Source organism: Bos taurus, chromosome 12, assembly GCF_002263795.3.
Source record: "Bos taurus isolate L1 Dominette 01449 registration number 42190680 breed Hereford chromosome 12, ARS-UCD2.0, whole genome shotgun sequence".
Classification (NCBI taxonomy): domain Eukaryota; kingdom Metazoa; phylum Chordata; class Mammalia; order Artiodactyla; family Bovidae; genus Bos; species Bos taurus.
The window spans coordinates 13,627,725-13,652,306 of NC_037339.1; the positions used below are offsets into that span (position 1 = coordinate 13,627,725).

Here is a 24,582-nt window from a genome sequence, read left to right on the forward strand (position 1 = left end):
TTGCCAAAACTGCATAACCTCAATTAAATCATGAGAGAACCTGAGATGAACTCAGACCAAAGACATCTAACCAGTACTCTTCAAAAACATCATAAACAGGAAAGGCAAAGAAAGAATACCAAAAAAAGAGAAAGAATGTAGAAATGTCCTATTCATTTTATATCTCTGATGTATTCAGATCATCTTTCTGAAGCTCAGTAGTCAGTGCACAGTATTGGCTGTATAAATGTAGGTTTAAAAAACTGGATTAATTCCATATCACACCCAGGGTATTAGCTAAATTCTGTGATGCAAGCTTATTTTCATATCATTTGCAATTTTCCCCAAACAGCTATTTTAAAAAAAAAAAAACAACAACAACTAGAGATTTCAGTTAACTGATTGAGAATTACATTATGCTAAGCTCAATCTACATGTCATTTCTTACAAAGGCTGTGTATCTTTCTCAATCAGTATCTCAGCCGAGATGATTAGAGTTATGACGGGTGTTGCCACCGTCCAAACAGGAGAGCAGGCAGACAGGAGAAGTCAAACCAAAAGAGGGTGGGGGACACTGAAGCACGGAGGAAGGAAACATTTTTCCCTTGAAACACACTCGTTAACCTGGGAGTACTGCTAGAAGCTCCAGGCTAGAAGTGAGCACTCACTCCTAAACAGATTTTAATTTTTAATCCAGCTGAATAGGTCAGGTGCTGCTCTCCCACCTGGAGGCCCGTCCCTGGACCAACCTGCCCCAAGGCAGTACTGCAGGTCTGCTAGTAATGTTCTCACTGGGTAACTGCTACCTCCAGGCCACCACGTGACTGCGTGTTCTCATCCCAAAGACCCGCAATAAAAGGGAAGGGATCGCGCAGTGAGGTAGGGGGCTTCTTCTTAGATGTTTTTTAGGAGTGAGAAGAGACACAGCCAATAAACATTTTTTTTTTTTTTAATGGAGGTGGGAGCGGGGAGAATATCCATGTTTGAAATGAAATTCTCATAAATAAAGATCAGCTTTACTACTTAATTAAAATTGGGTGGCGGCACAAATGCTGGTCCAAATGTGATGCTGATGAGACAAACGCACAGACACGAGAAAGATCTCCCAGGAAATCAGAACGCCTAAGTGTAGGGAGAATTGAACAGAGAAGGCGTCCACGTGTGGGGCTAAAACAAACCAAGATGAACGGAGGGTGACTGACTCCCAAGCTTTCTGCAGACCTAAGATCAGCTGGGTATTGGCATAGGCAGGCCTCAGCTGTCCATGAAAAATGAGAGCAGGTTTTAAAAGCTGCAGTTTAATTTCAAGGGTACTCAACATTTCTCGTAGTGCTTGCTGGAAAAGGCCAACACCCGTGTGTTTTATTGATGCACGGCAGAACCTCAGTCTAAAAGCACCAGGTCTGCCTCGTGGCATTTGCGGAGGGTGTTTTAAACGCATAGTTCCAGAGTCAAGAACATTGTCTCTTGGACTCAGTGAATGCATTATTAAAGGACTTTTGCTGTGCCCAGCACGGGGTGGGGAGAAGAGGGGCAGAAGCCTCACATTCTGAATGCAAGGGGACAATGACGAAGTCATGCGCTATAAACTCTAACGGCAACAACCCCAACTCACACTCCACCGCCCCCTCGTCAATTCTCTTTTGGCCAATCTAAAAAAAAAAAAGAAAAAAAAAAGGCAAATGGAAACATTTAAATAGAACTTATATAAAACTTCAGTTCCAAGCACAGTCTCTTTGGTTCTTTGGTGAATAAGGCTTTCACATCAGCCCTCGTTAGCCAGTTCTACTTGCAAACCATGAGTATAACATACTGGCTGTTTCCAGTAAGATTTGTGTTAAAATCATTAAATGCCCACACGAGCAATTTTTTTATTAACTGAACCAGAAATAATACATAATGCATACCAATTTTACGACACAGAAGAGTTATTCACTTTTAGTAAGCCAAGAATATCTGTTGTACAAATTAAAAATCTTAGGAATAAGTCTGATGTTTTAAATAGACTATGGAAAAGCATGAAGCTTATGCCAAGTGAATTTGGAATGCAGGAGAGCCTGTATCATTCTAGGAAAAATACAGTTCTACAACAGGCAAATTCTCTTGATAAGTTCAAAAATGATCCATTTTCATTTAGAAAATGATACCCTTTCACTTGGAAAAGTATTTTTTAAACTGCTGCCTTGGTGCATTTTAATACATAATTTGATTTATAGACATCAGATTTACACGCAACTTTTCTAGCATATATCTTTGGCATAAGGCAAAGTGAACTGGTGACCAAAACTTCTTTCCTGTTAAGATGTGGGCAGCAAACACATGACCAGTATCCCCAGATGCATGGCAATAATATATGCAAAGTCCTATGTACAACTTTCCCTTTCAAGATAAGAATATAAAACAGTTTCTTCAGAAAATTCCAGAAGACCATGGTTTTAAAATTATACCTTTACTTGATATACTTTTCCCAAACTCAGAACCTTTATATTAAAAAGAGCTGGTGCTGATACAATGAGTCGACCACATAAATATGTACAGAGCTCCCAGGGCACCTCATCTTCTGTGCTCTGAGCAGGGAGGCAGGTGATGGGAGATGTGTCAGGCACCGTCTGCTGGTCCTGCCTTCGGGGAGCCCACGACTGGGTTGGCAGCACAGATAACATGTAACTGGTTCGAATGTGCTGGAACTATATTCTCATGGAATGAGTCAAACGCTCTGATGGAGCAGAAGACCAAGGATTCTGGAACAGGACATGAGAGCAGGAAGGGCTGATGCTCAGCGGAGGAGATGACATTGGAGCTGGGTCTTAAAGGATGAAGATTAGGGAAGGCAGGCGAGAGCATTCCAAGCCAGGGGGAAAATCACACCAGCCCATGTACCCCAAGTGCTTATTACTGGATGTTTAAAATTTCCTTCAAAAGACTCAGTTTTTTGAAGTCTTAACATGAAATAAAAATCACGAACGATATGGTTTCTTTCTCACTGGCCTGGCCTTCTCACAAGCAGCCTAGACATTTCGGAAGTATACGTCACAAGAAAGAGAGGATTTAAAGTTATCTTGGTGGAGGGACTTACTTCCCTGGTGGTTCAATGGCCCTGCACTCCCAATGTAGGAGCCTGGGATCAATCCCTGGTCAGGGAACTGGATCCCAACTAAGAGTTCTCATGCCACAAATAAAAAGATCCAGCGTGTCACAACCAAAAATGAGCCCGCATGCTGCTGCTAAGACCTGGCACCGCCAACTGAGGAAATGCATCTATATATTTTAAATACGGTACCCCACCAGGAACAGAGAAAGTGAGAATGTGTCCATAACTGAAACAATAGATGGAATTAGCACTGCAGATGTTTGCAACTGAGAAGTGCTACCACCGCCATTCGGAAAAGCATACTGCACTCATCACAGCTTTTTGGTCTGTTTCAAATATAAGTTAAATTGAAAGAAAGAGGGTCTGCTAAGAAAAAAGTCTGCCAAGAGCTATTAACTCGAGTATGTAAGAATTTTGCTTTGGAAGGGAAGACAGCAAGGAGAAACTGATCAATTGCTCCCAGTCATTTAATCCCATCAGTCTCCCGAATGGAGACGAGGGCTGGACTGCAGCCTTCATGTTTCGTATTGCGTCCCTCTCCTGCCTCAGAGGGACAAGGAAGAGGGAAGCAAGGTCCCCTGGGAAGACCTGGATGGAGGAAGCATTAGGTTCTAATGCCCAAGTGAAGATGGTGCTGAGAGGCTGAGACCAACAGAAGGACAGGAGTTTACTGGGTTTTCACAGTTGCTATATGCTAACGATAGTGGAGTTAAAAGCCTGAAGGAAATTTAAGGACTGGAAAAGGTCAATTTTCATTCCAATCCCAAAGAAAGGCAATGCCAAAGAATGCTCAAACTACCACACAATTGCTGTCATCTCACGTGCTAGTAAAGTAATGCTCAAAATTCTCCAAGCCAGGCTTCAGCAATACGTGAACCGTGAACTTCCAGATGTTCAAGCTGGTTTTAGAAAAGGCAGAGGAACCAGAGATCAAATTGCCAACATCTGCTGGATAATCAAAAAAGAAGAGTTCCAGAAAAACATCTATTTCTGCTTTATTGACTATGCCAAAGCCTTTGTCTGTGTGGATCACAATAAACTGTGGAAAATTCTGAAAGAGATGGGAATCCCAGACCACCTGACCTGCCTCTTGAGAAACCTATATGCAGGTCAGGAAGCAACAGTTAGAACTGGACATGGAACAACAGACTGGTTCCAAATAGGAAAAGGAGTACATCAAGGCTGTAGATTGTCACCCTGCTTATTTAACTTATATGCAGAGTACATCATGAGAAACGCTGGACTGGAAGAAGCACAAGCTGGAATCAAGATTTCCAGGAGAAATATCAATAACCTCAGATATGCAGATGATACCACCCATATGGCAGAAAGTGAAGAGGAACTAAAAAGCCTCTTGATGAAAGTGAAAGAGGAGAGTGAAAAAGTTGGCTTAAAGCTCAACATTCAGAAAACTAAGATCATGGCATCTGGTCCCATCACTTCATGAGAAATAGCTGGGGAAACAGTGTCAGACTTTTATTTTTCTGGGCTCCAAAATCACTGCAGATGGTGACTGCAGCCATGAAATTAAAAGACGCTTACTCCTTGGAAGGAAAGTTATGACCAACCTAGATAGCATATTCAAAAGCAGAGACATTACTTTGCCAACAAAGGTCCGTTTAGTCAAGGCTATGGTTTTTTCAGTGGTCATGTATGGATGTGAGAGTTGGACTGTAAGGAAAGCTGAGCCATGAAGAACTGATGCTTTTGAACCGTGGTGCTGGAGAAGACTCTTAAGAGTCCCTTGGACTGCAAGGAGATCCAACCAGTCCATTCTAAAGGAGATTAGTCCTGTTTGTTCATTGGAAGGACTGATGCTAAAGCTGAAACTCCAATACTTTGGCCACCTCATGTGAAGAGTTGACTCTTTGAAAAAGACCCTGATGTTGGGAGGGATTGGGGGCAGGAGGAGAAGTGGATGACAGAGGATGAGATGGCTGGATGGCATCACTGACTCGATGGACATGAGTTTGAGTGAACTCCAGGAGTTGGTGATAGACAGGGAGGCCTGGCGTGCTGCGATTCATGGGGTCGCAAAGAGTTGGACACGACTGAGCGACTGAACTGAACTGATCTGAAGGCAGCTGGAACCTAACTATAATAGGGTTATACATTTGCTTCTTCACATTTTACAAAATGAAGTTAATTCATTCATATTGGTATTTTTTTCAAAGAGGTGTACGCATATGTGTAAGTGTGTGTGTGTGTGTGTGTGTGTGTGTCCAAGAGAAGTTAAAAAGATAAACCAAGTATCCGGACTGTGTGCAGTGTTTACTTTGAGCCACAGACAAGCAGAGCCAAGCTGTAGGGAGAATGGATTTAGGAAGATGAGCCTTGGGGATTAACCCTCTTATTATTCCCCTTGTAAAAGAAGGCGGCTTCAGAGAGCTGAGCGTGTGTCTCCCTGGAATCCATGGGTCCCCCTCCTCCGCAGGCGGGTATGTGGGCTGCCTGCGGCTCCAGGTCTGCTGCTGACTCACTGCCTGAGCTTGGGCTGGTCGTGGCTCTCCCGGGCGGAGAGGAAAGGCCAGGGCCTGGATTATACACTTGGCACTGGCCTTCCTCCCCCAGTGTCCTCTGATTTAACAGCACAACGTGATGTTCTAAAGAAATGTTACCATCCTTCTGGGTTTCATATTTGCACGTGTTAGAGCCCCTGTAATAATAACAATGCCCCACCTAGTGTCAGAACAGGGAATACTGACTCAGGAGTATGAGCAGGCCCTTCATGGCTTCAGGGCTCAGAATGGCAGGGGGCATGACAGATGCCTGCTTAGGGGGAGGGGGTGGTCTTTCTCTTGTCCCCCATGCCCAACTTGGTGATGTGGGACATTTTTTAAAAAAGGTCTCCTGGAATCACCTTTCCCACTCTCCTCACTGGCAGCCATCACCATCAACCTGAGAGAGCCCCTGGGGGATGGAGACAGGCAGGCAGCACCTTCCCAAGGGAAGAGCCCGAAAGACGCTGGGAGAGCTGCCAGCAAGCCTCCCAGTTCTGGCCTCCTGGACTTACACCGGGGACTTCTGCGGGGCTTTGATCCTCTACCCTTCCTTCCTCCCTTCTTTCTTTCCAAATGCTCCAGCAACAAAAACCGCTCCAGCCAGCTGACAGCTAACCACACACATTTCCAACTTCCCAGGTTCTGTGCAGCTCTGCCCTCCCCTCGCTAAGTGGGCCCCACAGGAAAGAAGCCAAGGGAGGGGACGATACCCGCACAGGGGGCAACACATGTGTCATTGAGACATGATCCTCCCCCTTATGTGTTTGACACTCCTCTGGATTTTTCTGTGTGTGTGTCTCCATTAAGTGCCAGGGCAATTTAATTTTTATATTGCTGCGTACAAACTGCTTCATTTTGGAACCTGCCTCCCTCTTTGGATGCAGGTCAGTTCGGCAGAACAGTGTCTACCTCGGGCCAGACACCGTCTTAATGACGTCTGGGCTGAGAGAACATGTTGAGCCCACGCTCAGAAATTCTCTGTCATGCTTCCTTCCCAGTGTGCTCTCAGCCTGTGACCTAGGTGACTAGAGGCACATTTTACTTTCTGTGACCAAGTTCAGTGCCAGAGGGTTACCATCCTCAAGCCTCATTCCCGTGATGGCTGGATCCACCCCACCAGCAGGGGCTGAGCTTCCGGAATGCACACAAGCTGGCTGGGCTGACGCTTCCAAAGACTCACCTGCTCTGATCTCTTCCAACTGGTGGCCTCCACTACTCTGCCTTCTAGTCTTACCTTCTGGTCAGTCACTGAATTGTGACTTCTGCCCAGCCCTCAGCCCTGGCTTGTCAGGTTAACGTGCCTCGACATTCCAAAATCAGCTTGATTCTAAGTGGCCCATATTGTCCTCAATTCCCTCATTCCCCAGGATCTTCAAGCCCATCCTGAAGGCGATGCATCCTCTGCCTGAATTTAGAGTGATGCTTTTGAACTGTGGTGCTGGAGAAGACTCTTGAGAGTCCCTTGGACAGCAAGGAGATCCAACCAGTCCATCCTAAAGGAAATCAACCCTGAATATTCATTGGAAGGACTGATGCTGAAGTTGAAGCTCCAATACTTTGGCCACTTTATGCGAAGAGCCGACCCATTGGAAAAGACCCCGATGCTGAGAAAGACTGAAGGCAGGAAGAGAAGGAGACAACAGAGGATGAGATGGTTGGATGGCACGACTGACTCAACGGATATGACTTTGAGCAAGCTCTGGGAGACAGTGAAGGCCAGTGAAGCCTGGCGTGCTGCAGTCCACGGGGTCGCAGAGTTGGACACGACTTAGAGACTGAACAATGACAAGGAGTGATGGTCTCAGCTCAGTTCCACTGACATCCATTCAGAACCGGCAGCTGTGGTACCCTTGGGAACAGCTGTTACCCAAGCAACAACTGAGGCAGCTCCCACAGAACACTCACAAATGAGATTTGCCTTAGGGAGCCACCAGGACATAGGGGTCTCTGCAAATTACTCGAGAAAGAAAACATCTGGAGTATTTCCTGAACACCTAGAACAGTGGCAGGCACACTATGGGGATCCTTCAAAATTTGGCAAACTACGTAAAGACATCTTTCAGATAACAAACCGCAAATATTGAGAGTTATGATCAGATACTCTAAGTTCCCTCAGGGTAGAGAGTCTGGGTTTATATCCATCCTCAGGACCAGGGCAGGACCTGGCATTTAGTAGAACTGGCAAATATTTGCTGAGTTAGAATGACTTTGTTGATAAGAGCATGTCAAGCTACCTTTGAAGGATATCTAATGTCCCAGGAATGTGGATGAGGCCGGACTTCTGAAGATATACAAAACACAACTATCAGATGGGTGGGAGTCCTGAATCTATCAATACACGCTAGGGTGTTCCTGAGCATGAGAGCCTGTGAGTCTGTCCAGTGAGCGTGGACCACCACAGGACAGGAGTGGGGACTCCGCAGGACAGTCTGTGACCCTGCATGCATTTCCCTTCTTCTGGGATCCTTGGCACCTTCAGGTCTGACCTGGGATGCAGGAGATGGACAGCTACTTACTCATAAGCAAAAGCAGGAATGTGGGTTTGGCCCAGCATCTCTGATGCCTGAAACACATCGAGAGTAAGCAGTAAGCTATAGGCCTCTAATGGAGCACAGCAGAGCTGCCCAGTTAGATGGCAAGGAGCTAAGACGATCAGGCTTCTAGTGAATGGTGTAAGTAAGCCTAGTAGCTTAGAGCATTTAGGTACTTATTTTTATGGCTTAAGAACTCCATGAATGTTTGGGACTCTATACTTAGGTTAATCAAGGGAACATGATTTTCAAAATATATTAAAAGAGGTTCGTGTTCATTTCACATAAAATAGAAAGGATCCATCTTTAAAATGCTCACAGCAACTGGTGCTTTTAATTGAGCAGAAAAAACATATACAGACATATAAATGTTTCATCCTAGCTAGGGTTCCTGACAGTCGTCCTCAGAGATACATTTCCACAATGGATGTTTCAATTACTTATGACAGTAATATTTATTGAAAGGTGAAACCATAAACGTATAGGCACTTGAAACATTATTGACCAAAAGTAAATTACACTGCAGCTGGTGCGCTGCATTTTAGCCCTGCTTTGATTTTATCAGCATTTGTCAATTAATCAACGTGAACCTTGTAAAACATGTTCTCTTATTAGCGGAAACAAGCAAGTGCTTGCAGACTCTGAAGGAAAGGTCATATAATAATTTGCTAATTGTGCAAAGATGGATCTAAATTTTTAAAAAAACGTAAACTGTCATTACCACCCTGCAAGAACAGAAGTTTCAGTTCAAACTTGCTAACTAAATCATGGTCAAAGGTTGAGCTTTTTTTTTTTATATATATATATATTAAATACGGAGAAAGATTAAGAAGGAAAGAAATTAATCTAGCTGCAGATTTTCAAAATATATTTTAGGAAGCTTTTGTTGTCACCTCTGACCCTTCACTTTCAAGCATTGGAGAAGGAAATGGCAACCCGGTACTCCAGTGTTCTTGCCTGGAGAATCCCAGGGACGGGGGAGCCTGGTAGGCTGCCGTCTCAGGGGTCGCACAGAGTCGGACACGACTGAAGCGACTTAGCAGCAGCAGCAGCAGCAGCTAACCCTTCAGAGCTGCTGCCAACCTTGAGGCTAGGGTTATATAAACAAATCAACTATATTTCCTTGGCAGACAAGTGAAGAGAGAAAAAGACAAAGCCACAGAAACGGGAAATGAAGCAGCACAAAAGAACCTGGCAGGGCAGTGTTTTCTTTCCTTCTTTTTTCTTTGCCTCAATTCATCCTTCATTCTGCTAGATGAGATGTCAGCCCCTTACTTCTGCCTGCCCAGTTCATTTTAAGTTCAATAAGTGAGAAAGAAGCTGAGCCCGGCTCTCCCTGGAGGAAAGACAGGCTTTGTTCACACCCACCACCTCTCCTGGCCACCTAGAGCAGGCTTTACCTTCTGGGCAGACCACTACCCCCACCACCCAGCTTGCTGCGGTCACCAGAAGGGCTCGAGGAAGTTTAAAATGGGTAACATACCTCGGAGAGCAATTTCTACCCTGGGGTCTGCAGGGCTGAACCGAGAAATCCGCACCATTTTAGCAGTCTAAGTGCAACTTAAGAGGAGATCTCGTGCCTTGAGGCGTTTGGAAAAGTCGGAGTTTTGAACAGAGCTGAGAGAGAGAACGTTCCTTGAATGGGGATGGGGCTTGGCAGATGGTCTGGGCAAAATGCATTGCTGCAGGGCTCCTTTTATAACTGCGAGGCCTGGGTGGCTCTCAGCTTGCTCAAACTGGCTTATCAATCCATTCCATTCCATTGGATTCCGCGTTCTAAGTAAGTCATTATTTTAAGTCATTTTGGGTACATTTCCCTAAACAGATGCAAACACTCCTTTCCGGTGTGAGACTCCCTTGGGCGAATTAGGTTTCTTAGAATAGGGTCAGGGAGCAATGAAACAAAATACCTACCACCAACAAGCCTGTGGCTTCAGGGGATGCTGTCATTTTTTTTTTTTTTTTTTTTTGGTAGGCCAAAAAAACTTGACTACAAGTCAAATTTTAGAGACTGTTCAGGCAGTAATGTTGAATCTGATTGGGCCACGAATGTTAAGCAAAATCCTGCTATCCGCAGCCCAAGTTTCCTTTTGCAGTCATGACAAATAAGTCCCCCACCCCCAGGCTGATCAAAGTATAACTGACAAATAAATTTGTATGACATTTGTATAAACATGATGATTTGATATACTGGGCTGACCAAACACAATGTTCATTTGGGCTTTTTCATAACATCTTATGGGAAAACTCGAAGGAACTTTTTGGTCAACCCAATACACATGATCAAATAACAATTCATAATTGAAGGCAGAACGAAAAAAAATTTAAACACAGATTTTTTGTTTCCCTCTGCCTGTTTGGGCCTCCTCCCTCCCCTCGAGTGTGCACCGTGAAGCTGGTTCATATGTTAACCAGACCTCCCAAACGGCAAAAAGGCCAGTTCAACCATAAAGATCGATTTCTCTTCTGGCACCAGCCATGTAACTCCTTGGAAGAGAAGCATTCCTTTCTCAGTCCTGTAAGGGGTCACGATGACCCACCACTTGCCTTGTATGTGTACACATCTCTGCACATACAGAGCCAATATATTATTCCCCTTAAAGATAGTGACTGGTGCAGAAGAGACTGATCAAAAGATCGAGGAGATCCTGGGCTGCACTAATGGAAGTTCTTAGCTTAAATATTTATGACCTTGCTAATCTTACTAGCTGTTATTACTTGCATTCTTGTATTATACTACTTGTATTCTATTTTACAAGATTATTGTTTCTCGTACTATCAAATACGATGATAAATGGTAAAGTGATAAAAAAAAAAAATGACCAGGTGACTTGAAACAATATACCAAACACAGAGTTCTATTAACATCCATGATAGCAAGTGTAACTCTAGATGTGAGAAGAGAAAACTCTAGATGTGGATTAGAGAAAACCATCTCCTGAACCATAACAGAGTCTTGGTTCCCTTACCTATAAAACTGGGCTTTTGGCTACTGTTAATGAGACCTAGTGCGTTAACAGCACATTGAGAAGCCTATCAACGAAATCCTTGCCTGACCTGGAAATGAACATTCCTAGCACAGTGGGACAAATTGGTCCTGGTATGCCTCCAAAACCGTGGGTGAAATTAAGACTGAAAAGGAGGGACTGTAAAATAAAGAAGGTTGTTCACCATCCAGTTCTACAAGACTCAAGTCATTAACCACTGCAATTGCTGACCTACAACACACCCTCAAAGGAATTCGGGGCAAAGATTAGGATGCAGTTACTTCGTGCTCTAGGAAAACTGGCAAAATTGACCCTAAGATCACTAGACATTTTAGGAGAAAATTTTATCAGCTCTCAGATCCTTGTATCCTCTGAATGTAGAAAAGCCCTAAAAACATGAAACACTTCTCTTCCTTGCAACCAGCAGTAACCTTCTACCAAAATGCTTGCTTAATTGCATGCACCCCCTTCTCCAAAAGTCACATATACATCAACCTCCCCACTTTAGCTCTTTGGAACAGCTCTCAAAGTTCTCAACTGTCTTTCAGGTTATAATCCCCAGGTTGGCTTGAATAAAATTTACACTTCTTTCTTAGATTTATTATTAATTTTTTTTAATCAACACACATTATATTGTGAAATGACCACAATAAAGCAGTTAACATACCCATCACCTTGTGTGTGTGTGGGAGTGGTCAGTGACAAGGGTTTATTTTTTTATGGAAGCACAACTGATAGTCATAAAATAATGAAAATTTTCCTTATCTAATATTTCTAATTAAAAGCTGCTAACCAAATCCTATTTCCTTAATAAAACTGTAGCAAAAATTTTTATAAGGGAAAAGCTACCATGAAATTATTATCTTCCATTCTCATCATCTTACCTAACATATGTGGAATATTTCTGAAATAGATATTCCTTACTGTATTTTTTTCTTTGAGTCTTAGGGAGAAAAATCCCTTTTATACTCTTTTAATATTTGCTTCTATGAACTTCAGCTTCAGTTAGCTCACTTCCATACATCAAGATTCTTTTCAAAGCAGAAGAGAAGAAAAAGGAATAAGAAAACACTCAGGTCGTTTCAGTTATGTCCAACTCTTTGCGACCCCATGGACTGTAGCCCGCCAAGCTCCTCTGTCCATAGGATTTCCCAGGCAAGAATACTGGGGTGGGTTGCCATTTCCTTCTCTAGGGAATCTTCCCAACCCAGGAATTGAACCTGTGTCTCCTGTGACTCCTGCATTGGCAGGCGAATTCTTTACCATTGAGACACCAGGGAAGCCCAAGAGGTAAATGCAAATGTGGCGAGGGAAGCTGCTGGGTGACCTGAAAGCCACTCCCTGGTAGGAGTGATCTCTACCTAAAACATACACACGGTATTAAGAAACCACAGCAAAGAAATGAATGGATGTGGGTGGCCGGTTTTCACTTGTTTCCTGGATGTCTCAGACTACTGTAAATAAGTGTGTTTCGATTCAAATGGTTCCATTATCTTGGAGGGCCTAAGCATTTGTAATAGCAGTTTCTGGAGTATGCAAAGCTTATGCTTAAGGAGCATTACTGGCATTCAATGCAGTCAGACTGCGTTAAGCAGATTTACAACCCTGTTCACGGCTCTCCTTGATCGTCTTTATTTAAAAGTAAGTTCAGCCTGACGAGGTGGCTTAAGAGTCTGCCTGTGTTTCAGCCTGTTAGCCATGCCCACCAGAACGCCTGGCTCTGCTGTGTACCCTTCACCACTTCTCTAAATGAAACTCCAGGTGCCAAGGTGAATGGGCAGGACTGGCAGGTGGCACTTCACTAGGAAAGAAAGCTTCACGGGGGCGGCTTGTTTTCAAACGTATCCAGGGCTGTGGTTGCCCAGGCGGCTCAGTGGTAAAGAGCCCGCCCACCAATGCAGGAGATGTGGGTTAGATCCCTGGGTCAGGAAGATCCCCTGGAAAAGGAAAAGGCAACTCACTCCAGGATTCTTGCCTGGGAAATCCCATGGACAGAGGAGCCAGGCAGGCTACAGTTCCATGGGGTTGCAAAGAGTCGGACATGACTTGGTGACTGAACAATGACACGGCTAGCAGATTGGGAGACACGTGTCACTGAAAAGACAGTTTGTTGCCTATAGTTCCCAAGAGGAGGGGTGTGCAGTGCCACAACGGGCCACGCACGGGCAAGGCCACGTGGAGAGGCACCAGGATTGCCCACGAGCAGAGGAAATAAGGGGAAAGTGTGGACAAAAGTCTCTCCTGTGGTTTCTGCACGGTAAGAAGGTTCTGAATTCGGCAGCTTCAATATTTTCAGCGTGTTCTAAGGCACTGGGACGACTGTCCAGCAGCTGGCCCTGGTATAATCTGGGGCAGGGGGATAGTGCTCTGGATAACAAGAGCCTGATAAAAAGGGGCAGGTGTGACACAGCCTCAGGACTGGTTCACCTGCAAACCAATGGTGTGATCCCAGGCAAGCTGTTTGCTATCTCTGTGTGAGTGTGTGGAAGTCGCTCAGTTGTGTGCAACTCTTTGTGACCCCATGGACTATACAGTCCATGGGATTCTCCAGGCCAGAATACTGGAGTGGGTAGCCTTTCCCTTCTCCAGGGGATCTTCCCAACCCAGGGATCAAACCCAGGTCTCCCAGATTGGAGGTGGATTCTTTACCAGCTGAGCCACAAAGGAAGCCCTAGGAATTAGCTAACTCTGGGTAAGAGCAGTGCCTCCCTGGCATCTGGAAGACTCTGAGACCTCAAAATACATCTCACAAAATACCGAACATAAAAAACAAGACTAATACGAGCCTGTCTGGAACACTGCTATAAGAAACATAAAAACAGAGCTTCTCAAACTTTATTGTGCCTAGGAATCACTTGGGTATTTTGTTAAATGGCAACATCTAATTCTGATTCATTGGATCAACTGGGACTTGAAACTTTGCATTTCTAATAAAGTCCTCAGTGATGCTGGGACCTTGATGATGCTTTGAGTCATTAGGGATAAGAATATTCCTGGGTCAGCTTCTGCAGGGAAAACAGAAGAACTTAACATTTACTGAGCCCTGCTTTGCACTAGATACCGCGAGGCCCTGAATACACACATTTCACCTTGTTTTGCTTGGACAATATCCTTTGCTTTTAAGAAGAATTATCCCAATATTATAGGGAAGGGAACTAAGACTCAGGATGGTTAAGTAACCTGCCACAGGTCAGTTAGCTGAGACTCAGAAGATATAAATACATCTGACCTAGAAACCCAATTTTTCCTCACCACAACCTAAGTACAGATGGTTTCTGTGATGGAAAATAAAAAGTCTCTGTTGGTAAAGGCTTCATAAAATATAGACTGTGGACTTGAATGGTGGTCCATATACAACTTGACTTCTGGAAAGAAGAGAAATTCTGACTGGTGTCCATTATCTCAGGAACAGAAATAAACAGTGCTGACTAAATAACTTATATTTTACTATAGCCAGTGGAGAAACATTTTAGATGGATTCTCTATTACACTTGTGTCTTTATTTTAGAAAGTGATGCACGTCCACGGTGAAGATAGAAACAGTAAGAGTCTGCCTTCCTCCCACGTGCCCTATGTTGTATAGAGAGAACTACTGTTACCTCTCTGTCCGTTTCTAGAAATTCTATGCAAATAGTAACCTCCTATGCAAATAATCAGCTTTCCCACACAAATTCATTCATTCCAGTCATTTATTTTTCCAGGGGGAGAAGCAGTAAATAAAACATGCAACATCCCTCATCACCTGACATTCGAGTGGGTAAGCTACATCACAAACAAATACACATTATGTCAAATGGGAATAACTGGTAATGAAGAAAAAGCCAGCAGTGGAGGGCACGTGTTTGCAACTATAAATGGAGTGGTTAAGGAGGGCTTCATGGAAAAGATGGTATCTGAGTAGACATGAAGAAGGCCAACTTATTCCACATTTACTTTTCCCCTTTAGCAATATATATTAAAGCCCTTGCTGTATCAGAATATAGAGATCTACCTCATTCTTGCTAATGGCTTCATAGTTACTCCGCTGTTCACATACACCATAACACAGATGGGCATATTCTGTTATCTTCACAAAGGAAACATTTTACATTCATCTTGTGATTTAATTTGTTAGGGGATCATCTGAGTGGTTATAAGGAGATGTGAGCAGTGTGGTGTAAAGCCTGATGGAGTAGAAAGAGCAATTAGGTGCAAAGCTGGGGTTGGAAATCCTAGTGCCTGGTCAACCAGATGACTGTGTTATTACTGACTATTTCCTGAAAATCTGCTTCATATTGGTTTCCCAGGTAGCCCTAATGGTAAAGAACCTGCCTGCCAATGCAGGAGACATAAAAGACATAGGTTTGATCCCTGGGTTGAGAAAATCTCCTGGAGGAGGGCCTGGCAACCCACTCTGGTATTCTTGCCTTGCCTGAGGAATGCTACGGGCAGAGAAGCCTGGCAGGCTACAGTCTATACAGTCGCACAGAGTCGGACACAACTAAATGGATTGAGCACCCACGCACTGCTTTATATTAGCGCTTTATCCTTTTATGCTACATCTTAGACAGGGCTATATCCACCACGTACAGGGAGATATCTAAAAGCTTCTCTACCCTGAGACCAAGGCAACATTCTACTGATGTTTTGCTCAATTCCAAGCTACCCTATAATCCCTGGAGAGTCAAATATAAACCCCCTGGGCGACACTTTTCCACATTCTCCACAAAGGAAACACAAGCAAAAGTTTTAGGGAGCAGCTAACCCTCTGGGCTCTGAGTATGATCTTCCTCTTTTAGGAGAAAACACATCAGCTTCCTTAAAACAAAAAGGCACATAAATTCCTTTCCTTCCAGTAATATTTATTTATACAGATACAGATGTTTAGCATCGGGCCATATGACTGAACAGATTTCAAATGTAATGGAAGATTCATTTATTCATTTAATTATTATCTGAGGCAGTACCTGTATTATGTCCGCACTCTGCCAGCCTCTGGAAGAGGAATAAATACCTGTGCAATATGGTTCCCTACCCATGCTACCTGCTAACTCTGAATAGACTCGACAAGGGAAAAAAAAAAAAGGACTGACTGAAAGCCATGTGTGGTCAGTGGTGCCAAGGATAAAGCAAGAGGAATTAAAGAAAAGAGGAGGATGCTGTGATCCAGAGAGGGGGTCCTGGCTGAGATACAAACAGGAAGAGATGCAGGTGGAACCAGGGGATTTGGGGAAGGGATGTGTATGTGTCTTGGGGGGGATAGATATGAAAGGAAGGTGAATATAACTATGTTTTATATTTTTGTGACCCCATGGACTGCAGCCCGCTAGGATCCTTTGTCCATGGAATTTTTTAGGCAAGAATACTGGAGTGAGTTTTCATTTCCTCCTCCAAGGATCTTCCTGACCCAAGGATTGAACCCACTGTCTCCTGCATTGGCAGGTGAATTATTTACCACTGCACCAATTATATAAGCAAAGGCTGAGGTGAGGGAAAATACAGGCATTATAGAGGGAACAGGAAGTGGCCCAGTAGAGTTTAAACACAGAATATGGGGGTGGCTGCAGATGACAGGAGGTGTCGGCTGGAGTGAGACTGGAAGACAGTTCTCAGGCCCCTATTTTGTTGTTAGACATGAGATAGATAAACGAGTCCTGAAAGAGATCGAGAAAAGCACCACCGACCTCTTCTTGCACTGTGTTTGCTTTTTCTGGGAGAGGGGTACTGTGTGCTTTGCTTTCATAGCCTCTGTTTCTGATTCCAGTAGATTTAAAAACCAACTTAAAACCTTTCAAAGTCACATATGCCTAGAGCTTAAAAAGGCAAGCAGGGTATAAGAGGCCTGGAACCCAAATCAGCCCCCCACCCCACTTGTCCCTGCCGCCCTCCTTCTCCTCCGAAACCACTTTTGTGTGTGGTTTACTTTTATTTATTTATTTATTTATTTATTTTAATTGGAGGCTAATTACTTTACAATATTGTAGTGGTTTTTGCCATACATTGACATGAATCAGCCATGGGTATACACGTGTCCCCGTCCTGAACTCCCCTCCCACCTCCCTCCCCATCCCATCCCTCTGGGTCATCCCAGTGCACCAGCCCCGAGCACCCTGTCTCATGCATTGAACCTGGACTGGCGATCTGTTTCACATATGATAATATACACGTTTCAATGCTATTCTCTCAAATCATCCCACCCTCAACTTCTCCCACAGAGTCTGGTTTGCTTTTATTATGAAAGATGATGCTTTGCCTAAGCAAGCAGCCTCTGATACAGGTAAGACTTTTGCCTCAACTGGTTCCTTTCAGTATGGTTATACCTATGGGCTGGCCCAGGGCAGGAAGCCTAACCAGTAAATCTAACCCAGCCCTCCCCACCTCAAGGAGGTTGAATCCTGTCGTGGAAAAGGACACCACTTTTAACTTTCAATTCCGATATCTGATTCCATATATTTAAGTGATACATGTACACTGATATTTCTTAAATGATCATTTGTAGAGCTTACCTAATGTCTTACTACTCTGTAAAATGAGGAACACTCGACACTCTTATACCATCACCACCTTCCAAAGAGCATTCTTCTCTCATCTTTCCAGTTGGCTAAACTGGAATCTGGGGTTAAATCAATATTCTTTGTTTGCATTGTTATGCCATGCAATATCGTTCACTTTTAAGTCACGCCCTACAAGAACACGCTTCCTAGCTTATTCCATCTCTTTCATTTGTGCTGTCTTTCTTCTTCCTCTTCGTGTGTATTTATTACTAACGGCCCTCAACTTTGCAGAGGAACTATAAAAGCCCTACTACCACCCTTTCTGACGTGAGCAACTCCATCAGTGACCCTCTCAGACCTGTTTGTCCCTCCACAGGCCTCCCATTCAGTCCGTCCAGGCTAGTGGTTCCCCAGGCCAGCTGCCCACCTGTTGTCCTGGGGCTTCTTTTTAACACCATCTGGCGAAATCCCTGTGCCTCTCGCCTGTGCTGGGTCCCCCGCCTCCTGGATCCCATGGTTGCCTCTTTCTTGGTTTACAGCCTCATTTTTGTGGAGCTCATTCTCTAGTAGCTTCCTGAGAAAAGGTACACGGGAGGTAAATTTGTTGAGACCTTTCTTGTGTGTCTGAAAAACGTCTTAACTTCTACTCTCACGCTTGCCTGCTTATTAAGTTTTCTCAGTTCAGTTCAGTTCAGTCACTCAGTCGTGTCCGACTCTTTGCGACCCCATGAATCGTAGCACGCCAGGCCTCCCTGTCCATCACCAACTCCCGGAGTTCACTCAGACTCACGTCCATCGAGTCAGTGATGCCATCCAGCCATCTCATCCTCTGTCGTCCCCTTCTCCTCCTGCCCCCAATCCCTCCCACCATCAAAGTCTTTTCCAATGAGGCTTAATTCTAAGTAAAATTCATTTCCCTTTAGAACTCTGAAGGCTGAGTTTCACTGTCTTCTAGCGTCCAGGGCTGCGGTTGAGAAGTCTGAAGGCCACTTGTTCTCTTGACCTTTCATCTGTGACCTGGTTTGTTTCGCTGGAAGGTTTAGGAATTTTTTAAGTCCCTGGGATGCTGAAACCTCAGAGTAAAGAACCTTAATGAAACTTCTTTACTTATCCATTGTTCTGGGTACTTTCTCCCCTTTAAAACTGGAAATTCCTATTCTGGTTTGAAATTTTTCCTGTATTATTCTTTGATATAATACATCATTTTTTTTTTTTCTATCTTTCCTTTGGGGAATAGCTAAGGTAAAATGCTGAAGCTGGTGGGCTGATCCAATCCATTTTTTACCTTCTTTCCCCTACCCTGCTATAACTGCTGCCTGTTAATTTACTTTCTAGAAACTTTGCATGACATGACCTTTTACATCTCTGAATAATTTTGTTTTTAACTATGAGTTTAATTTCCAAGATCTTTTTCTCATTTTCTGATTGTTTCTTTTTTTCATAGAATTTACCTTTTATTTCATGGATGTCATATTGTCTCCCATCTTTCTGAAGATACTACAGGTTTTTAAAAGCTCTTCTTTTGCTTCTTGAATTGTCAATATTTTCCCCAAACCCTCTAACCCATTTCTATTTTGATCTCAATATTTTATTCTGTATTTTCTATTGGGAGCCATACTCACATCTATATGTGATAGTCATCATATGTATTATACATAAGTAATACAAAGAATTTATTTATATTTAGGGACGCTGAGTCCTCACACAATGAATTGGAAACACTGACTGGGGGCCAGTACGCTTATCCGGCAGGCGTCCCCCGAGGTAACTGGGTGGGACTCCAAATGCCAGTCCGGTCATTTAGTTTCTCTAGATAAGAATCCTTTAATCTCCTGTCTACGGAGCCTGTCGTAGCTACAAATGCTCTCAGGGCTCAGCTGTAGGACAGTCCGGGCGGGTCTCACCTACCTGTTCACTCTACGGGGTTGCATTGAATTCCCCTGGTTTCCCCTCTCTATCCTAGGCTTCAGTTTTCTGAGTGTGGAGCATCTCGGAGCCCAAGACTACGCCCCAAGCCTCCATCAGGGACACAGGTTTGGGAGCGGCTTTGTGAGGGTGGGAGAGGAACAGGGCCAAGTTCGCGTGTGCACTCTTTCACCAAGTATTATTGATCACTCTGCAACCGCTGTCAGCCTCCTCCGGGCTCACCCACATGCCCATTCTAAGCCTCCCCAGGATCCTGCAGAATAGATTTGCAGGCTTCTCTTGGGACCCCTCACCAGTGCCCCCATCACAGGGCCAGCTTCCCAAAGTTTGCTCATATCTCCTGTTTAGTACCACCTGCTTCTCTGCTCTCTCTCAGTCTCTATCTCTGTATAGTATTTTTTTTCTTATTCTTTGCCAAAATTTTAGGGAGATTTTTGGAATAAGAAGATTTAAATGCATGTGTTCAATCTGAAAGAACCACAAGCTCCCAGTCTTATGAATTTTACTTTGTCATCTATGCACTTACTATGTACGTCACCCTAGTCTAGATAGTTTATCCAGAGAACCTTAGGTGTTAACCTAAACCAATTGCTAACTACCTAACAACTACTTTCAGGTGGGGTATTGTCAAAATCATTTTAATTCTCAGTGATTTTCTACAGAGTACAAGTTCAAAGTGAGCTGGACTCTTACAAATTTATCTTTACAGCATCTCATCATTATCCTGGTTCTAGAAGTTTGGACCAAAGGTCAATTTGAAGTAGATGCCACATCCATTTTCAAATAAGAAGGAAGGAAGGAGAGGAGGGAGGTGGAAAGGGAGGAGGGAGAGATGAAGGGAGAGATGGAGGGAAGCAGGGAGGAAAAAAAGAAACAGACATCAAGAAAGTGATTTAAAAACAGAACAGTAAGGGGGCTGGTCCAACAAATACTATTTTAAGAAAAGCTATGTAAGTTTATTAAATAAGAAGGGAGACAGCAGAAAACAACCTGACTTTAAGATAACTAAATGAGCACTCACTTGGAAGGCAGTTGCTTAACTCCTACCACCCGATGTTAGCTGTGAAACTCCGGTTACTCATCCAACAACTTGCCTTCAGAATTCATATAAAAAAATCACCATTATCCAGCTAGAAATTATATACATATGAGATTCTTGCAAATAGTTGCAAGATCACCTTCCAATTATGTACTCACCCTTTTATTGCCTAAATGTATATGTACATACACATACATATGTATATTAATGTATATATGTAGGTATTCCTCACCTCATCCCCCTTAAGACAGCTTGCTGGTTGTTCTTTTAATATATTACTTCAATGTATTTTTATTTTCCTAAGTACATTTCCTACAAATTTCTCTACTTCAGTTCATTTCAGTCGCTCAGTCGTATCTGATTCTTTGTCACCCCATGAATCACAGTACGCCAGGCCTCCCTATCCATCACCAACTCCTGGAGTCTACCCAAACCCATGTCCATTGAGTTGGTGATGCCATCCAGCCATCTCATCCTCTGTCGTCCCCTTCTCCTCCTGCCCCCAATCCCTCCCAGCATCAGAGTCTTCTCAAATGAGTTAGCTCTTCGCATCAGGTAGCCAAAGTACTGGAGTTTCAGCTTCAACATCAGTCCTTCCAATGAACACCCAGGACTGATCTCCTCTAGGATGGACTGGTTGGATCTCCTTGCAGTCCAAGGGACTCTCAAGAGTCTTCTCCAACACCACAGTTCAAAAGCATCAATTCTTTGGTGCTCAGTTTTATTTATAGTCCAACTCTCACATCCATACATGACCACTGGAAAAACCATAGCCTTGACTAGACGGACCTTTGTTGGCAAAGTAATATGCAATTCTTTCTACTCTCTGCTATACTCAACTATGGGCCAATTAGTTTTTAAAGAGGTATTCACGTTGTCAACAAGAATGATCCTAATGTAGCTGAAACCACATCTCCATCTCTGAGTTTGATAAGATGAAAAACTCTGTAGTCAGATTGACCTTGTTTTCAATTTCACTTCTACTTACTGAATGTCTGACCTTTCAGTTCAGTTCAGTTCAGTTCAGTCGCTCAGTCGTGTCCGACTCTTTGCGACCCCATGAATCGCAGCACACCAGGCCTCCCTATCCATCACCAACTCCTGGACCTTTAGGGAGCTAAATAATCTCTCCAAGAGGAAAATGGACATACTATTATCCATTTTGCAGGCTGTTACATGGATGAAATCATAAAATGCATATAAAGAACTTGACATATTATAGGTGTTCAATAAATTAAATCTATTAAAATCAGAACATGAGAAGATATTGAAACCTTGACTCTTGAAAAATTCAGGTTCTTTACCACGAGCACCACCAGGGAAGCCCCAGATCACTGGCAGGCTGGTCAACGGGAAGCAGCTTGTCAGTCACGGAAGAGCAAGAGGGGAGTACTTACAGGCAACGAGGGAAGGCTGTGTGAAAGTGGGGGTGGGGAGAAGGCCTGGAAGAAAATTACTTTATTTTGGGTCAGTTCCTTAACCTGTAGTTTATCTATCTACAAAATTAGGAAGTTGGATGAAGTCCCTCCAGATACTCACAATGAAGAGTTCTGTGGTTGGATAATTTTGGAATATGAGTCTTCATGTCATGCCTGTCCCCTCCCCCATTTAAGGCAGTAGCTTGATTTTCTTTTACCTGGAATATTACAAATCTGAAAGTGTTAGTCACTCCATGTGTCTGACTCTTTGTGACTCCATGGGTGTAGTCTGCTAGGCTCCTCTGTCCATCGATTTCCTAGGCAAGAATGCTAGAGTAGGTTGCATTTCCTTCTTCAGGGAATCTTCCTGACCCAGGGACTGAACCAGGGTCTCCTGCATTGCAGGCAGATGCTTTACCATCTGAGCCACCAGGGACAGCCTACAAATCCTTTCCACATTTCCCCTCCCCACCCAGGTACTACGTATTAGCATATTCTAGAAAGGATGGATGAGCTGATCTGCAGTTTCTCATCCTAAAATATGTTTCTCTGAGTTTTACTACTTCACCTAAATGTTTGGTTAAGGAAAAAAAGGATAAATGTGATGTGTCGGGAGCTTTATTTATTGGTGCTTTCTCCTATAGCAGCATATAACTTTTAGAGTGGGAGAAAAAAATATCTTTCATAATTTCAGTGAAACCAGCTATTTCTTAGTTTAACATTTTAGCTATGGCACCATCCATGTCTTGGGCAGGTGATCACCAAAGCATTGGTTGAACTGCTGCCAAGTCAGTGGATTTAATTTGGTTATGAAGATAGACATATTACTGGGACACATCTGGCGATTTTGGCAGACGGTGAATGAAATGAATCAACCGTGGAGTAATTGGACTGGCTGCTCAGTGATCAACATGACCGGAATGGAAAATAACTGTGGGATAAATTAATCCTTACACGGCAGGACTGTACCATTATTCCAGAATACACCTCAAATCGGTATTCAAGATGAATATACTTTCAGGTACAATTACCAATTCAAACAATTAAGGTATTTCTAGTAGAAAAATATGTTCACTTTTTCTATCAATCTACCAACATTCATTTTTATCTAAAAGGAAAAGACAGTGCCGTTTGCTGGGAATGGAAGCATTTAGTAGGAAGGAGGCCCAAGAACCTTACCAGAGAAAAGAGCCAGGAGCCAGATGCTCTGTAACTTTCCATGGAGCCTTCAGTAAGTCTTTGTTTTCTTTTAAAAATAACTAACCTCAAGTAGCTTATAATTTAGCTGATTATATTTACACATTTGGGGTTTCCATTTCATGCCTTCTTACGTTACAAAATCATTTTTAATTCTGCTACGTAGTGGAGATAAAAGTGAACAAATATTTCAATGTTCTTTAGTTAGCCGTTGGGCTGGACAAAAATTCATTTGGGTTTTTCTGTAAGATGAAAAGAAAACCTCAAACGAACTTTTGGGCCAATCCCCAATACAACGAAGCTCCCCTCTCCCCATTTCATCTTAATTGCAAGAATTCTATCAAAACCTGTTGTAATGTTCTTTTTCGTTCTCTCTTGATATGTCTCCCACCCCTCAAGACTGCTAAGGTTCTAATTATGTCTATATTTTCATTGAATACTCTATTCCCACCCCCAAAATACATTTCCTTCTTCTCAAGAGGAGGTTAATCAACTCTGTCAAAATAAAGTTCATCAGTTCTGTAGGATCCAAATGCTGAGCTTTAGTAGTAGAGTGACCACCTGAGAGGTTTTTGTGTAGGGCTTTCTGTATTCCTCTGTCCATAGATTTCTCTAGGCAAGAATACTGGAGTGGGCTGCCATTCCCATCTCCAGGGGATCTTCCCAACCTAGGGACCAAACCCAGGTCTGCTGTGTTGCAGACTCTTTACCTCCAGAGCCACCAGGGGAGCCCCAAACCAGCACAAGCCCCTGACAAATGAAGACTGTGGGCCACCTTTGTTGGTAGCTTGAGAGGAGGATTGCAAGTGGCAAAGGCTGCCTGCATCAGAAAGCTGCCACGTTAATCCTCTCATTAGAAGCACCCTTCTTTCATCACTAACCAGCTGTAGAACGCCATCTAACAGCAGATAGAGGAGCACATTTAATGACCTTTACCTTTCCCTTACACCAGTGGTTCTCAGTCTTGGCTTCTCACTAAAATCATCTGGTAAGCTTTTTTTTTTTTTGTAATGATACCATTCCCTGACTTACCTGAACTGAAGTTTAGCCCTGGTCATCAGCATAGATGTCTAAAATTTCAGAGCTTATTCTAACGTTATCCAGGGCGAAGAAACACTGCTTGGCATCCATTCTGGGATTCAAACTACAGGTCTAGCAAGAGTCATTCAAAAGCAAGGAGAAAGCTACTTTATTATCTCTGACTTTTAAAAGATTGCATGCACGTTTCCACTTCACATTTAAAACAAATGAGAACCACAAACCGACTTTAAATGTAGCTCAAACGGTAAAGAATCTGCCTGCAATGCAGGAGACCCGGATTCAATCCCTGGGTGGGGAAGATCCTCTGGAGAAGGGAATGGCAACCCACTCCAGTATTCCTGCCTGGAGAATCCCACGGACAGAGGAACCTGGAGGGCTACAGTCCGTGGGGTGGCAAAG

General features: G+C 43.5%; 1 protein-coding gene across 15 annotated transcripts in view; it reads right to left on the bottom strand.

Moving 5' to 3' along the window:
* ENOX1 (ecto-NOX disulfide-thiol exchanger 1) overlaps window positions 1–24,582 on the bottom strand; it is a 680,015-nt gene that overhangs the window by 288,737 nt on the left and 366,696 nt on the right. For all 15 annotated transcript variants that reach the window (XM_059892207.1, XM_059892198.1, XM_059892204.1 and 12 more), the window contains one exon: window positions 17,990–18,136. In XM_059892207.1, coding sequence (XP_059748190.1) covers window positions 17,990–18,077 — 88 coding nt within the window. In that variant the 5' untranslated portion in view covers window positions 18,078–18,136. The remainder of the gene's footprint in view (window positions 1–17,989; window positions 18,137–24,582) is intronic.